This window comes from Propithecus coquereli, unplaced genomic scaffold (genome assembly GCF_000956105.1).
Source record: "Propithecus coquereli isolate 6110/MARCELLA unplaced genomic scaffold, Pcoq_1.0 Scaffold280, whole genome shotgun sequence".
Classification (NCBI taxonomy): domain Eukaryota; kingdom Metazoa; phylum Chordata; class Mammalia; order Primates; family Indriidae; genus Propithecus; species Propithecus coquereli.
Genome location: NW_012148397.1, coordinates 3,912,817 through 3,930,322, shown reverse-complemented (window position 1 = coordinate 3,930,322; position 17,506 = coordinate 3,912,817). Strand labels below are relative to the sequence as shown.

The window sequence follows — 17,506 nt, the reverse complement described above, 5'->3', positions numbered from 1 at the left end:
TGCTGGTGACTTGATCAGAGAAATCAGAAGGTTTTCACTGCTCTTGTGGCATCGGAACTGTCCAGATAATTGAGCAGCCCTTTCTTCTTGAACTTCAGGTCTGAGACCTCCTTGCCCTTCCAGAGCGATATTGGAAAACATTTCCTGAGGCCTTTTCCAAGTGCAGTTGATTGTATTAGTTTTGCTACCCAACCTCTTTTACTGAAATTCATCTCAGTGTAATTGATCATTTTCTTTCCTTCCCAGCCAGGACCCATTTGAAGAAAACACACCCAGCGGCTAGGCGGTTAGGCAGCAGTGACTAAGGGAAAAAACAGGCAGTGCCGCCTCAGCTCCGTGAGAGCTGCCAGGAGGGAGGGCCCTTCGCGGGGTGGGGGGCGGATCACAGATCTCCTCCAAATCAGTTAGGGCCAGGAAAGAGGAAGGGGTTCTGCGATGCCGGCCTGCCATCCGCCCCCCACTTTAAGCACCATGGCCTCCTCTCTTGCCTTAAGAAACTCAAAGAAGGTGAATGGTTAAGGCTACACGTATTGAACCATTTTAAAATGTTTGCCCAAACTGATTAAATAGTTGTCATATCTAAAGTGATTTTTGTTGATGGAGGAGACAAATATATTTTAAACTAGTTAGTTTAGCATTTCCCAGACTTCATTCGTGTGCCATCTCCACCATTCTTGCCGTATTTTCAAGTCACTTATCCTGCAGGGGGTGGGGTAGGGGGAGCAGTATGTCCCAGGGGCAGGTGATAAAGGGGTCTATGGAGAATTTAAAAGCAATCGCAAAACAACTGCTTTTGTTATGAGCTGAATTGTGTCCCCCTCAGAATTCATATGTGAAAGTCCTAACCACCAGCACCTCAGCCCGTGACCGTATTTAGAGATCAGACCCTTAGAGAGATGATTAAGTTAGAATGAGTTCATTAGGGTGTGCCCTAATCCAATCCAGCTGGTGTCCTTATAAGAGGAGATTAGGACACAGAGAACGTTCAGCACGGAGGGACGACCACGTGAGGACACAGAAAGAAGATGGCCATCTACAAGCCACAGAGAGAGGCTGCAGGAGAAACCAACCCTACAGACGCCTTGATCTTGGACTTCTAGCCTCCAGAATTCTGAGACAATAAATTTCTGTTGTTTAAGCCACCCAGCCTGCAGTACTTATGGCAGCCCTAGCAAAACAAAACAAAAGGATTATAATATAATACAGCTTGGTGTTCTCACCAAGTGCTGGCAATTCTAAACTAGTCCTTCTTAAGAGTCCATACTACAGATTGTTCCTGAACTGTTAATACGATTTGCTTATTATTTTTCTTTCAATTGACTCACTATTTTCCTTGTCCATACCCTAAGCAGTATACAGTGAACTCAAGGGTTTTGTGTGCTAGTTTTAATATTTCTTCCTAGTATACATGGCAGTACACACACGCTAAAAAGCGAGGAAGCTGTCAAAGGCCACTAGAGCTGAGTCCGAAGGATATCGGAACCAACCTGGAGGGCCTCATAAGGCCAAAGGCCAGGAAAACTTGAACATCAAACATTAAAATGACAGCAAGGGTTACGTCATACCAAACACTGTCTTTATACATGTGTGAGTTTATAATGACACCGACAGAGAAAAAGCCTTCATTGTCACCGTTAGAGGCTGTCAGGGTCTCAACTCATTTTCCTGAAAACTGATAAACGAAAGGGCCAGACATTTGTTCTGGCCTTTTCTGTCTGAACCACTCGTTGATAAGTGAAACTTCTTTGTAGAAGCATTCCAGCTCACAAATGCAAAAGGAGTCTAAGAGGAAATGATCACCGTGCGGCTGCTAATGAAACGACGCATCCGGGCAAGGTTCAGCGACGACTGCTCACGTAATCGGGAGGAGGACTGATGGGAGACTTCATAGCGGCTGCATCAGGCTGACCCCATCTGAACCCACTGATCCGTTTAAGATGACAAGAGGAGAGGTGAGCAGACATGACGTGCCCTCCGGCGTGACGCAATGGAAGGACGTCACACACCTCAAAGTAACTATCGAACGTGGATCCAATCAAGCCTTGGGCTCCATTAGCATTTTACCGGAAATACTGGGGACAGCAGAACACGCTAAATGACACTGCGAGGACACAATCGGCCACATCCAGGATGTGAGAAACCACCAGACAAAGGACTTGATTTCTTTGAAAAACTAATGGGCTTGGGGAAAAACAAGGAAGGGCAACTATTACGGATCAAAAGAGACAAATGATCCAAGGATAAACATCTGAACGTGATTTGGATTTGAACAACCCACTGTCAAACATATTTCTGAGACAAGTGGGGAAAACTGAATACAGACTGGGTATTAAATGTAGTCATTATAATAATTTAGACATAAAAGTAGTATTGGGATTATGCTTAAAAAAAGTCCTCATCTGTCAGAGATCCACACTGAAATATCTGTGGGTGAAATAAAATGATATTTGTCATGTAAGATACTCACAACTAAAAACACAAAGAGAAAACAGTGTGAAAGAAGGCAGGCAGGAAGGAGGAAAAAGAAAAAAGGGCTTGATGTTTAATGAAGATAAAACAACATGAGCCGTTTCCTCCCATGCGCTTTTGTTCCGTTTTGTTTTTACCAGGTCGGGCATGCTCTCCAGAACGCTCAGGATCTGGGGATCGCTCAGCTTGTTGTGGGAAAGGTCAAGGACACAGAGGCTCAGGCACTCCTTCAGATGCTGGATGTCGCCCACCGTCTCCAGGTGATTGTGGGCCATCTGCAGCGTGTTCAGCACGGGGAGGCAGGCTGGAAGGGGGGGTCAGCAGAAGTAAACAACAAAGGCATAAAAATGCTTTTCACCCATGAAATAAAATTTCAGAACCTCCCCCGGGGAAAGCGATGCACAGAGGGCGTATAGAAAGACTGCATGTTGCACACTCTTACAGAGGTTTTCAATGGTCTTGATGTAATTGTTGCTGAGGTTAAGGGCATCCAGTTTCTGCAGAGGTTCCAGGTTCTCAATCTTATGAAGCAAGTTCACTTGCAAGAAGAGGCACCGCAGTTCGGTCTGGGCCTCCAGGTTCTCAATCTTCTGTATCCCATTGCACTCCAACCACAGACAGCGCAGCCCCGTGTACTCCTCCAAGTTCTCGATGCGATCGAAGCCTGGTGAGAAGGAAGGGGGTGTCGGTTAAGCTCCTATACACATAGGGGGCAGGGGGTCATGGCCACCCTTGGTTTTGCCTACTGTTAGGGGCCGGATGTCTATGTCCTTTCAAAATTCATGTGTTGAAACTGTGAACTAAAATAAAGTCGTAAGTCCCCTCCCAGCTGACGGAATGGACCCCTCTTGGCCAAGGGGACCCCAGAAAAACCTTAAAGCTGAGCTGCTGGCCATGTGGACCGGGGAGCTCAGACACACCTTGTCACGCCCCCTCCCTTCTGGAGCTGCTCTTTGTAACAATAAGATACTGGATCGTTAACAGGCCTAGGCCATGCAAGACAAAGCTTACACCACGTCTGCAGACCATCAATTCACTTAACACATCACTTGAGTCCAGTATATGTCCATATGTGTCTGGGGCTTGTCTCTGATTAACAGACATCCTCAAGTTAAAACATTCCGAGCCTTTAGACAAAGTTTCATTTTTTAAACAATTATAAACCAAAGAATCTTTAAACCCACCTATAATCTATAAGCTCCCCCGACCCCTTTGAGATGTTAGTCATTACTCATTTATTTATTGTCTCTCCAGGAGCTTTGGAGAGGAACTGGCCATCTCCAGCTCACTCCTTCCCTCTCGATCCTTCCATCACCATCCGTGGCTAAGTCTCCCGTAACATCCTGGTTGTGAAAGGCCTTTGCCAGTTCCCGACCACCCCGAGGTGTCTGCCCCCGCGGGCCCTGCCCTCGTGTTCTGAGCCTTCTGCTGAGGCCCTCGGGATCACACAGGCTGGTGTGTGTCACCATCTCCCGGTATTCATGCTGCTGTGTTAATGACGCAGGAAGACGGGGCCGCTCCCGAGACCAACAGAATCCAGCGGTGCGGTGACGCGTCCCTTCCACGACCGGGCGTCTGTCTCGGCCTCACTCTCTTTCCTGGCTAACTCGCTCTGGGGAAGCCAGGTGCCATGGGGAGGCTCTCGTGGTGAGGAACGGAGACCTCTGGCCGACGGCCAGTGAGGGTCTGAGGCCTAGAGCCCGTGTGTGGATTCTCCACCCCTGGAAAGGCTTTAGATAATTCAGGCCTGGCTGACAGTCTGACTCCAGCCTCGTGAGAGACCCTGAGCCACGGCTGCCCAGCTAATCACTCCTGGGGGCCTGGCCCTCAGAAGCTGTGAGATAATGCTTGTGCTTCGAGGTGCTAAGTTTTAGGGTAATTTGTGATGTAGCGATAGGCACCTCTCTCTCCTAGTCCTTCTACCTCTCTGACTCTTTCTAGAGCAAGCATCTTTCTGGACAACTTTGGAGGGGGAGGAGGTGGAGGCAAGGACACCAATGAGGAGTTGTTCCAAGCCCTGCAGGTCTCTGAGCCGCAGGCGCCCTGTGCGTGTCTCCCTGGCATAGCACCGTCCTCATAGTGGCTGCTCCCATCCCCCAGGAAACCAAGGGCATCTTGACCACGTCCCTTTCTGCATTTCCTGTGCTGAGCACGGCGCCGAGCACACAGAAGGCTCTCAGGAAGTATTTTCTGAATAAACGAATGCACACTAAAATAATTGATAAAGCAAGTAGGCCCTCCCCAACTCAGCACAGACTGGGAGCTCTCACCTCTCTTTACCATTGCTAGCAATAGCCCTGCCTGTGAACCTGAACTTAAATCTACGTGTGATCCTGGACCCCAGTCCTGAGCCCTGTTCACACCTCTCCATTCTGAAGGGCCCCCAAAGATCCTCATCCTTTGTTTTCTGTGCCTGCCTTCAATCCTCACAGCATACCCCTCCCACGCCCAGAGCACTTACAAATCAGCTTTCTGGTTTGAAAAATTAAAAGTCCTTAGAAAATATAAATAAAAGATACTGATGTGCTTCCTAAGTATTCCTATAGCCAGTGTCCCCTTTATGAACTCTACTCAAGCAAGACTTTTTCTTGAAAGAAACATTATTGCTTTTTCCGTAAGTCTCCACTGAACTCTGAAATTTCTAATTAAGTATATTCTGAGAACTACAGATGATCTCTGAAAGTCATGTTTTGTACCACTAGATATGCAGAGCCTTTCTGCTTGACGCGAGGCATCTCCCCTACCAGGTCCCTACCTTTATAGTGCAGATACAGCGTATCATTCAACGCCGGGGTCACATACAGCTTGTGCTGCTTGCAGAGTTTTTGCAGAACATTTTTAGTCATTCTGTTCAAATGGAAAATATGAACAAGAAATTTATTTCAGTTTGTCAGCTGTAAAATGCATCCCGAAAGTTCTTCACCACATCCATTCCTGCCCCAAGTTCTACAACATCCTGTAAGCCCGGTACCTATTTTAAGTTCTTCTTCTTTTTTTTTTTGGTATAGATTTCAGGGCCTCATCTGACGTCATTACTTTCAGCATTGTCAAAAATTGCACTGTATGTTCTAATAAAAATACTTTTAATAGCGTCATCAGGAACTACTGCTGTTCCTCTCTCCAGGCCTGGCATTAAAGTTTAATAGCGTGTGGTTAGTTGTGCCACAGAGGGAGTGCCATCCTGACTTCACTACTTAATGATTCACAGACATTGGGCAGGCTCTTCAATCTCCATGAGCCTCAGTTTCCTTATCTGTACAAGGGGGTGATCATACCATTTACATGATTCCATAAATGTGCACTAATTGGCAGCATGCCCACGTACCTGGTGCCCCGCTCTTCCCTGTCGTCTCTTGGGTGTGCTAAGTGACCATCTGATCCACTATCTCCACTCTGTTCCTTCTGGCTTTGGTAGGAGGTGTCAGAAGGACCCACACACATTTCCTTAGGATCATTAATTTCTGCAAAATAAAAGACGTTGGGCCAATAGAGATCAAGAAATGTATAAACAAATTCTCCCAATTTCAACTTGGTTAATAACCATCCACTTTTAGTATGGAATTCCAGCACTCTTTAAATGTATAGCATTTTTTTAAAGCATTAGCTAAGACTATGTAAATTTCACTTCTAGGTAGAGTCTCCATAAAAAGTCTACAGGTATGCAAGGAAATGTGTGAAGTGTTACAATGTTTCTGCAGTGGTTATAAAAGTCGAAAACTGTTAACAGTGCAAATATGCATCCGTAGGGACTGGTTACATAAAACAAAGGATTTACTCTTCTACCTTTGAAAAGAATGCACGAGAACTACCTCTATCGATATGGATTATTCTCAGAAACATACATGAAGGGAAAAAAGCAAGGTTCATAATAGGCACAGGATACCATTTATATAAATTAAAGACATGCTATGCATTATTTAAGGGCACATATGTATAGAGAAGTGATTGGAAGAATCCATACAAAATTCTGAATAAGGGAGGAAAGGAATGAGATTAAAAATGGGGGGAGGGACAAAAGGAACACCAAATTTATGTGAAATTTATTTATTTCTTTAATTTAAAAAGATTGCAAGTAAATATAATAAAATGCTAATAATTTTCTATTCTTGGTGGCAATACGTAGGTGTTTATTATAATGTTCTCTGTGCTTTTGTCTTTAAAAAATTCTCAAAAGAAAAAAACCACATGAAAAGAAACAGAAATAGTGGGAGTATCTTTGATAAAAAGAAAATGAGCACATTCAAATCCACTCAATTTTTTTTAAACGTCAGTCAAAATTGGCCAATTTGAATGCACTTAATTTTAAGGGCTATTGGCTGCCTTCCTGTGTGTGTGTTCTGAACAAGACTACTGAACAAGACTCAATGCTCCGTGTGTGGGGACTGTGTCTTAAACTCATCAAGTTCTCACTGCATCCAATGCTCAGACACAAGAGGCACCAGATAAATGTTTGTGGAATAAATAAAGAATAGGTGCTCAACATATACAATTGATTTTATTAATAAAAGGCACTACCATTTATTAATGGCCCACTATATGCTGTGAACTTGTATTTTGAACTATCTCTGTATATCCCTGTATAATTATCCCTGCTTACAGATGAGGAGACTAAAGCTCAGAGAGGTTAAACTCTGGGCCAACAGCCATGAAGCCTTTATGGTGAGGTACAGTCTGAACCCGATGTGGGTGGCTCCAAGGCCAGTGTCTTTCAACTGGGCAATACCAACTTCCTACAGCTCCTCACGTAGGGTTTGCCTGGGCAGCTGAAGCTCAAGATATATTTGCTGACTGGGTTCAAAACATGACACACAAAACTGGTTTTTTTATCTAATCCTTACAAGGTTTCCTTTAGGGCCCCAACCCTAGTGGCAGCAGAGGCTGAAGAGGATCTTTTGAGTCCATTCCCAGATAGTTCGGTGAGGGGGGGTGGTCACACACCGGCCCCAGAGCCACTACTCTCCATTTAGTCTCTCTACATATGTCAGGCACTGGACTAGACGCCTTGAATTCAGCCAGGATGTCCTGCCGTGACATAGCATGCAGCCTCGATGGGGAGAAAGCCTTGCTCTTGCACAGTGATGGCAATAAACTGATACATTCAAAGCATCCAAGTTCGGAGTGGGGAGAATGGTGCGTTGGACAAGGGCCTGGGCTCCGGAGTCAGACTCCCCAGGCCTGAGTCACTGTTCTGTCACCGACCAGCGGGAGGTAATCTGTTTGGAGCAAGTTTTACAGCCTTTTAAATGTCTGCTTGCTCATGTGCATGGAGGCTGGAGAGGAGCGCCGACTGCGGAGCGCTTAGGAAGTGCTGGCTGTTACTGTTATTGTTATTGTTATCGTCTGGCCATGAAGACCGGGCAGTGGTGCTGGGAGGAGGTTGGAGCGTCCAGCTGGGTCTTCCCGTCGCCCCCCCCCCGCACCCCGGGCGGCGCCTGGCACCTTCCTTGCGGCCCCCCTGGTCCGCGTTCCCGTGGTCACCCGCGGACTCCTCCACGCCGGGCTCATGCTCGCAGCCCAGCTGCGCCGCCGGGTCCGCCGCGGGCTCCGCGGGCTCGGGGTGCATGTTGATTGCTGCAACGCCGACCACCCCGCAGCAGCGGGGAGCCCCGTTCCGCGGTGGCTACGGCCCCCAGCCCCGCTAGACAGGCCCCGCTTTCTCTCGTCGCCCGGCCACTGGCGCCCCGGCCTTTGGCAGCCGGACGCTTTCCTAGTCGCCACGGCAACCGCCGCGCACGCGCACTCGGGGCGGGCCAACGGGCCGGGGACGCCGGGGGCGGGCCCTGCAACGGCTCCGCCCCCTGCGCGTGCGCGGGTCACGTGGGGGTGCGGCTGGCTGCAGCTGCGGCGGTGGAGACGGGGGCGGTGGCCGCGCGGGTCCGGCGGGACCGGCTTTGGAGAGTGCGCTGCCCTGAAGGTACCGCGCCCCCGTACCCTCGCCCACCACCCCCGGCGGCCCTTCCGCCCCAGCCCCCGCCTCGTGCCCCTCAGCCCCCGCGGCTGCTCGGCTCGACTCTGCCGGCCTCTGTGCCCCCACCACGCCCCCCGGGCCTCTCCGCGCGCTCGGCCCAGCGGTCCCTCGGCACCCGGACCCCCGGAAGTCTTCGTCCCTCACATCCCTCCTTTCAGTCCAAGCACCCCCAGCCGCGTCCCCGCGAATCTCAGAGCCCCCCACTCCCCAGACTCCATCCGCGCGCCCCCCACCGCAACGCTGCGCCCCCCGGAGCTTTCCCTCCCTGTAGCCCTCGCCCCCCGACCCCAGGCCCGCGGATCCGGCGGCCCCACCCACCCGGCGCGTGGCCCCTCTCTTCCCGCGGTTCCTAACCGGGCTCCTCCCCAGAGGCTTTTGCAATCAACCGTCTTTATTCTCCTTTCTAAACGATTTGGTGCGAGTAGGATTTCGCCGTTGCCGTCTTTCTCTAAAGTAGAAATAATTGAGAATAACAGCTCGCAGAGAAAGGGCACGCCGATGCCTGGTGCGGCGGTCGTGGTTCCGCCAGGGTTGCCGAGTTTGCTCGCGTTTGCTGGGCCCTGCCGGGGGCTGGAGGGGAGGCGTTGTGAAGATGAATGAGGCATGTCCCAGTTCTAAAGGAACGTGCCCCACAGACCAGAACACGACAGCGCCTCTTGGCGATTATAGCAGGGTGTGTGCAAATTACTGTGAGGCCTTCTGGGGGGTCTCACAATGGGGTCTCCATCCAGGGCTCTGTGCTTTGATAGACCTTGATCTGAATTCCAGCCCAGCCTCTTCTTAGCTGAGGGGGGTCCTGGGTCTGCTATTTGACTTCTGTAAGCCTCAATTTCCCCATCCGTAAACTGGGGATAGTTGTAATCTACCTCATAACGTTGATGAGAGAATAAAGTGAGACCATAGGAATAAAGCACTTAGAGTCTTTTGCCTAAAGTGAGCTCTCAGTTTTAACCCTGGTGGCTACAAGTAGCCAATAGCTATTAAAACATCAAACGCAGAACACCCTGAATGTGCGTGGCTAATAGCTAAGGTCTGTCGAGCACTTAGGAACAGACACTGCTCTAAGTGCTTTATATGGATTACCTCATTTGATTCGCATCGTAATCTTAGGCAGGAACAATTATCTCCATTTTCACCGATGATTTGAGGAAATGTACAGAGGCGAAGTAACTTCACCTGGGACACACAGCCTGGATTCCAACCCAGGCAGTCTGTTTTCAGTCTGTGGTTTTATTCGTTGCAGGAATATTCCCAGGGCCTAAAGTGCAACAAATTGGTGGTACTTTTTTTAGTAGGTTTTTAAAAACTGAGATAAAATTGACGATTTTAGCCATTTTACAGGGTACAACTCAGTAGTTTTTACTATATTCACAATGTTTTGCAACCATCACCGTAACTAATTCCAGAACATTTCCATCACACGCGAAAGAAACCGGGGCCCCTTTAGCAGGCACTCTCACCCCTCCCCCAGCTTCTGTTTCTATGGATTTGCCTGTTCTGAACACCTCATACCAATGGAATAATATAATATGTGGGCTTTTGTGTTTGCTTTCTGTTCCTTAGCAGAACATTTTCAAGGTTCTTCTGTGTTGTAGCGTGTATCAGTACTTCATTCCTTTTTATGGCTGAATGATATTCCATTGTATGGAGAGACCACATTTGTTTATTCATTCATTCATGGTGGACATTTGGTTGTTTCTACCTTCTGGTTATTGTGAATAAGGTTGCTATGAACATGCATATACAAGTTTTTATGCGAGCAAAAGCTTTCCGTTATCTTGGGAGGGGTGCCGTGATTATTATTTGAATTCCTATCGCACAAATGCAGACATGAAACTGAGGAGTGCTGGACCTCGGTTTCCAATTCCCACATTGCTGCCGTTTCCACTCAATCCCCCTGATGGTTTAGTCCTATACCAAAAATTGGCAATGGAAGATAAGGAAATTCCAAAATGTCGTGATACACCAATAATAACTTTGTCAAAGTGCTGACACAAAGTATGAGAAGCTTCTTAAATTTTTTTCTCCTCAGGTGAAATTTGAGCTTTGAACACAAAGCAGTATTGGATTCTATTTCTTAAATAAGTATGGTATACATAGCAGCATGCCAAGTGTTGTGGAGGAATATTAAACATGTATGAGATTCCAACCTCATACTACCACAAAGCTCCATGATGATTAAAGACTTAAATCTGAAAAGCAAAACTGTAAAATCTTTTTTTTTTTTTTTTTTTTTTTTGAGACAGAGTCTCACTCTCTTGCCTGGGCTAGAGTGCCGTGGTGTTAGTCTAGCTCACAGCAACCTCAAATTCCTGGGCTCAAGTGATCCTCCTGCCTCAGCCTCTCAGGTAGCTGGGATTATAGACATGTGCCACCATGCCCAGCTAATTTTTTCTATTTTTAGTTGTTTGGCCAATTTCTTTCTATTTTTAGTAGAGACGGGGGTCTCGCTCTTGCTCAGGCTGGTCTCGAACTCCTGAGCTCAAGTAATCCTCCCACCTCTGCCTCCCAGAGTGCTAGGATTATAGGCGGGAGCCACTGCACCCGGCCAGAACTGTAAAATCTTTGAAAATAACGTGGGGAAATATCTTCATGACCTGGACTAAGGAGGGATTTCTGAAATAAAACATAATGAACACAAACCATAAAGGAGAAAGATTAATACATTTGTCTACATGAAAATTAAGACATTCAGTTCATCAAAGGCACTATAAAGAGACACAAAACATACACAGAGCTAATATCTAGGATATGTAAAGAATTCTTATAATTCTGAGTGAAAAAGAAAAAAGGGCAAAAGATAGGACTAGGCATTTCATAGTTTAGAAAACAAACAGCACATAAACATCAAAAGAATTTCAGCCTTAGTAGTAATTAGGGAAATGTAAATGAGAACCATAAGCAATACCATTCCACAGCTGCCTTCAGGCAGGTGACTGTCACACATTACCAGCCAGTGACATTGACCTGGGGGCTGTGTAGTTGGTTCTGCTGCTTTGGAGAGGCATTTGGCAGTGTCTGGATGAATGCTTGTGTCTAGCAGTTCAACCACAAGGCACGTCCCTGCGGGAACTCGTGCACAGGTGTTCAGGAGATGAGGACAGGGATGTTCATCACAGTGCTGTTCGTAACTGTAAAGTAAAAACCAACAGAAACAAGCCCCATGCCTGTGAGCCACAGAACGGATACATGAGTCGTGGTGTGTTTGTACCGTGAGATGCTGTACGCTGTGGAAGAGTATGAACTACAGCTGCAGGGTCAGGGATGTGTCTCAGGAACAATGTTGAATGAAAGAAACAAGTTCACCAGAGAATACACACTGTATGGTTCCTGTATATAAAGTTCAAAACCAGGCCAAACTGAACAGCACTGTTACTGTTTCAGAATATAGCTGACCTTGAACAACACAGGTTGGAACAGCATGGGTCCTCCTGTACGTGGATCGAAAATACGGTGTTCTTGGGATGCAAAACCCACATATACAGGTTTTGTATAAGTGAGTTCCACAGGGTGGGTGTACACAGGGCATTCTGGAACCAGTGTCCCGGAGGGATGACTGTACGTGCCTATGTTGTACAGCTGTTAAAAAAAAGATGCCAGGGATTGATGACCTCAGAGTTGAAGAGAGTGGCCACCTCCAGGGTTAGGAAGGGGACATGATCAGGGAAGTGGCACATGGGGCTTCGGAGACACTGGTTTTGTTGACAGGCTGGTGGCTGTTTTGTTCTATTATTCATTGAACTGTGCATAATAAATATTACATACTTTTGTATATATTTTTCAAGTGTTTTTAAGTTACAGAAAAATTAGTTTTAGATACATTTCCTGTCCTCAAGAGGCGAATGCTGTCTTTGGAGAACCAAGATATAAACAAGCTAAATGTTTACTAGAATGCAGAGCAACGTGTAAGTGGCACTTGGGTGAGAGAGCAGAGTCAGCGCCCCGGCCTGGGCAGGGAAAGAAGTTTACCCCAGGGCTGACCTGCCGTGGTGCTTGGCGGTAAGTCATGCTGATGTTGAACCGAGGAGAAGGGAGGGACTTTGGCAGGTCTTGGAAGGACGGGTAGGATTTGGAGTGCTCAGTGCAAAAAGTAAGATTCCTGTGAAAAAATTGTTTCCAGTGAAAACGTCCATAGCCCTGGAGCCTCTGAGAAGCTGGACGATTCCAGCCATTGATGAAGACTGTGAGGGGACCTCGGGTCCACCCCATTTAGTCCAGGGTGTTGCGGGATTCTCAGCTCATCTGCGTATTGTCCTTACAGCTAGACTGACTGTCCACCAGCCCTTTATCCACCTGTTCATCTTTATTCCCTGTGGCTGCTGTAGCAAATTATTAAATACCAAACGTAGTGGCTTAAGACAGCACACGCTTATTGTCTTAGTTCCGGAGATCAGAGGCTAAAATCGTTTTCACTGGGCTAAAATCAGGGTGTCAGCAGCGCTGCCTTCCTCCTAGGGGCAGTCGTTTGCCTTGCCTTCGCCAGCTTCTGGAGGATGCTCCAGTCCTGGGCTGGCAACCTCTCTCCATGTTCAATTCCAGCATCCACATAGTCCCTTCAAACTGCTCACTCTCTGACCTCCGCTTCTGTGGTCACGTCACTTTCTTTGTCTTTATCTTCCTGCCCCCCTTGTAAGGACACACATGATTACATTGGGCCCACCTGGATAATCCAGGCTCATCTCCACATCTTAGGGTCCTGAACTTAATCCCATCTACAGACTCCCTTTTGCCACGTAAGGTAACGTATGTACAGGGTCTGGGGATTAGGACATAAACTTCCCTGGAGGCCGTTAGGTAGCTGACCACACTGCCTGTGTTCCAGCCTTACGGTGGTGCTTTGATTGCCATCATACTTGCTTTCTTTTCTTTAAGAACATTTTGGCTAGTCTGTTTCATGTTCTTTTACCATCCACCCCAGGTCACGTTCCTTTGGATAGCTTGGCGATGTCTGTGTTTCAGCCAGGACTTTTCTCCCAGAACTCTTGATTCATGAAGGTTTTTGCATTTGATTTTATTGCCCTCTGTGCACGGCTAAATTGGGTCGGCTTAATCGTGGATCAGGATAATGTTACCGGCCGCAGCACGGGTGCTTTGAAGAGGTGACTTTGCTCCTTGCAGTTTTGACCGTAACTTTCCCATGACACTTCTGCAGTTGTGATGCTTCCTGCAAGTCTTTGGTGAATGTTGCCCTGTGGAAGTAGAAAATGCCTGAAAGACAAGAGAAATTACTCTTCTTTTCCTAGTTTGGGGACAGTTCTGCTTTTGTTACTGATGTTTTAGTTTTCTGTAAAGACAAGAAAAAGCTTTAAAAATTTTTTGTTTGGGGACAGTTCTGCTTTTGTTACTGATGTTTTAGTTTTCTGTAAAGACAAGAAAAAGCTTTAAAAATTTTTTTAATTTAAATTTTTTTATTTTTCCAACTTTATTGAGGTATAATTGAGAAATAAAATGGTATGTATTTAAGATATACAGTGTGATGCTCTGATGTGTGTATACATTGTTAAATGATCACCACAATGAAGTTAGTTAACACATCCGTCACCTCACTGTTACTTTTTCCCCCCATAGGGAGAACACTTAAAATCTACCCTCTAAGCAAATTCCAAATGTACAGTATGTTATTGTTTACTAGAGTCACCATGCTGTCTGCAGAACTTATTGATCTTATAACTGAACGCTTCTTGGCTATGTTGTTTATTACTCATAAATAAATTGGCATGTGAATTTGTCAGTCTTTTGTGTTTGGTGCATGTGAGTCAGATCTCTCTGTCTTGAGCTGCCTCTGAGGAAAGATAAACTTGTGTTTCCATACATCAGGGCTGAGAACCAGACCTTGAATGCCATCAGCCTTCCTCTGATTCTCTGTGATTTAAAAAATGCATATGGCAATGGTAATACGTGTTTAAGGTAATGTTAAAATTTCATGGTGGTGTTCCCCTGACAAGATGGTGACGGGTGTCCAGTGGGTAGAGATGAGAAGGCGGGCCAAGATGGCACCACTTGCCTTCCACTCCCCACTGAAGTAGGTACACTCTCTTCTGCTGGATCTGACTAGTAGGCCCTTGGTGGGTTTAGCACACAGGTTTTTCTTTCTGTAAAAGGTCAGAAGAATTTGTTGGTGGTCCGCTCTTGAGCTGGGGCATAGGATGGTTCCTGCCATGTGGAGACTGAGAACTGGACTGGAAAAGACCCCGCCTGTGAGCTGCAGCCGGAGACACGGGGTGCAGTTTAATTCAGCACACAGCTGTTGGGCGCCTTCGCTGTGCCAGGAGTTGTGGAAGGTGCTGGAGGAACAGAGAGGAGTACGATTTGGCCTCCACCCTGGAGGCGCTCAGCCTATTGGGAGTGGTACGGTGTGGTGGAAGGATGGTGGAAGGAGAGGGCCCAAGTGTGCCAGCGTTTCCTTTCATTTCTTCCTCCTCAAAGCACCTGACCCACTCGTGGCCTAGAGGGGGCTCCCAAACACTGCAGGCTGCCTGAGCTGAGGTGAGCCAGCTGGAAGCCCTGCCGGGAATTTGGAATAGAGATGCTAAGGCGGAATTTCAAGTGGAGCTGGGGAAGGCGCGTGCAGAGAGACAGAACAGGACCCAGGTGGAACCCAGGGAGGCCGCGAGGGTAGCTGTGTCTGCTCCCCTTCCCGGACACCTGCCTGGCACCTGTGCCTGGTTTCCCCAAGGACCCTGGTGTCTGCACAGGTCGCCATCTTACTCTGAGCTAATTTGAGTGGATTTTGTCCCATTTGATGAAACGTTCCTTAGGAAGAAAGGTGCAGGGAAGGGGGAGCACACTGCAGCCGAGCTGGAAGGGCGAGTGGACGTGTGTCCCCGGCAAACACCGTGGTGTCTTTCTTGCTCTGAGCGAGGGTATTTTGCATTTAGCAGATGTCCTGCTGCTATATGGAGATTCATGGTGTATGAATTTTCGTGTTTTTTAGTTTTTGAAAAGTCGATGTTAGTTTTGTGTAAAGTTTCCCAGCTGAGCTGTGAGGAAGAAGGAAAGCTTCTGTTTCTTGGTTGGGTTTTGTTCGCAGACTGGCCTTGGGGCAGCGCGGGGGAGTGAGGCAGGCCCAGGACGCCGCGGGAAGGGGAGAGGACCAGCGGTGCGTAGTGACCGGAGCAGGAAAGCTGGGAGTCCCTTTGTAGTCGGGCACCTTCTGCTAGAGACTTACTTCAGAAATGTTCAAATTCTTGAAAAAAATGGGGCTGAAAGGAGAAGACGTTCCCTTTACACAGCTTTCCCTCGCGTGAGTCGCTGCACGGCACACCTGTCGCCTCCTTTCCCGCTGCGACCTTCTCTGCGCGCTCAGTGCGTGGATTTCCCACAAGCATTGCTGTGACTCAGCCCACACAGCTTGATACATGGTCATTATGTTTTCATCGAAAACATTGTTTTAATATCCTAGACACACACCTACCTGTTATTAACATAGATTTCATATTCCAAGTGTCTAGGTTTTTTTAGTCATAATTATTTCTAATTTTATTACATTTTGTTTGAGAAGTCCTAGTGCATGCAGGTGATTGGTTTTTACATTTACTTTCCTCGTGGCCTTGTGTTTCATTAGTTATGACAAACACTTTATAAGTGTTATTTCAGGAACACCCAATTTGGGATGGTTTAACGTAGAATCTCAGTTTTTGATGTTCTTATGAGGAATGAATGTTTTGGTCATTTCTTTGGGAATCTTATGATTATGACTGTTCAGGGACTGCAGCCAGTGTGAAAACTTTGCGACCACACCTGGCCGTGGGCACACCCAGCCAGCCTGGGGAGCAGGCCCCCAGACGGCAGACGGGGGTCGTGGAAGGGTGGTGGCACGTGCTCCCTCTCGCCTGGCGTCTGGAAACAGGCATCCTCGCACACAGCGTAGAAAGAGGAGCGTTTCTGAAACAGATGACCCTAACGGTGAATGTATTTCAAAGGATTTGGGAGCAATAAGGGGTGTTGTTGTCTGCTGTATGGATGATTGGTCAGAAAAAGAAAAACATCTTCAGTCCAAATGTCATTGAACTTGGTATCTCATATTTTAGGTCCGCGGACCTAAATACCAGTACATGGCCTGTTAGGGACCAGGCCGCAGAGCTCCACTGTCCCCCTGCCCACTGTGAAAAAAATTGCCTTCCATGAAGCCAGTCCCTGGTGCCAAAAAGGTTGGGGACCGCTGTTTCAGGTGATCTCAGCAACTCTGGTTCAGGAAGAGAAATTACCCCAAAGGAGTATTCATTTTCATGGCTCTTATATTAAGTATTTGGTTATGTACTTGGTAAAGTTTATAATTTTTTTTCATGGTTAACTTAGGCATTCTCATCGTAGGAAGTGAGTTTCTATGAACAGAACCCCAGTACATAGCATTTTACCTACAGGAAATAAAGTGGCCCAACTTTATATTTGAGAAAAACTTTTTTTAAGTTTAATGCCATGTCACCTTAATTAGTAATATGGTAGCAGTGTGAAACTTCATTGTTTGGGGTATTGTATTCTGTTGTGGGGCATTTAGAATCCTGCTCACCTGTTCAGTTTCTCATCATATTCCTTTTGTATGTTTTGTTCATAATTTGGACTACACATTCACGTATACATTTCTTCAAGTTTTTTCATTATTTTATGTGCTTTTTATCTCTATATGGAGTCATCCTTCACTGTGTTCCATTTCCGTGTTTGTTTTGTTTTGTCCTGCGTAGTTTTTTTTTACTCTGCAAAACTTGGCCGAGCTCAAATGACATTGCATTGGAGTAGGAGGGAATCCACTCATTCTTCCTTAAACTTATGCCAGTTTTTGCTGCTATTGCTGGGTATTTTCTTAGTTTCAGGACTTGCTTTTCTTTCTATCTTAATGGGATTTCTTTAAGGGGGCCATTCCCAGAGTTTTATATTTCAGTGGGGTTTTTTGGGCTTAAAGTCAACTTTCTTTTTACAACATAAGCTGTGTGTATCCTTATACAAGTGTTTGTGTGTATCTGAGTCCCCTGTCCTTTCATCTTAGTCTCTTCTGGTCTTACTGATACTTTGTCCCTCCTAGGTAGCGCATAGTTGCAGAGTCGGGTCAGACCACAGTGGCTCCCCTGGCGT

At 46.9% G+C, this 17,506-nt stretch overlaps 2 protein-coding genes across 2 annotated transcripts in view; one reads left to right on the top strand and one right to left on the bottom strand.

Annotated features, from left to right (window-relative positions):
- The window catches only part of DNAAF1 (dynein, axonemal, assembly factor 1), a 23,995-nt gene extending 15,963 nt beyond the window's left edge, over positions 1–8,032 (bottom strand). The window contains exons 1-5 of the mRNA XM_012648179.1: positions 7,909–8,032; positions 5,795–5,930; positions 5,225–5,316; positions 2,912–3,133; positions 2,607–2,773 (exon numbers count right to left, since the gene is read on the bottom strand). Coding sequence (XP_012503633.1) covers positions 2,607–2,773; positions 2,912–3,133; positions 5,225–5,316; positions 5,795–5,930; positions 7,909–8,032 — 741 coding nt within the window. The remainder of the gene's footprint in view (positions 1–2,606; positions 2,774–2,911; positions 3,134–5,224; positions 5,317–5,794; positions 5,931–7,908) is intronic.
- A 244-nt stretch (positions 8,033–8,276) lies between these two features.
- Positions 8,277–17,506, top strand: part of HSDL1 (hydroxysteroid dehydrogenase like 1) — a 15,336-nt gene continuing 6,106 nt past the window's right edge. The window contains exon 1 of the mRNA XM_012648219.1: positions 8,277–8,383. The gene's annotated coding sequence lies outside the window, so the exon portion shown is untranslated. The remainder of the gene's footprint in view (positions 8,384–17,506) is intronic.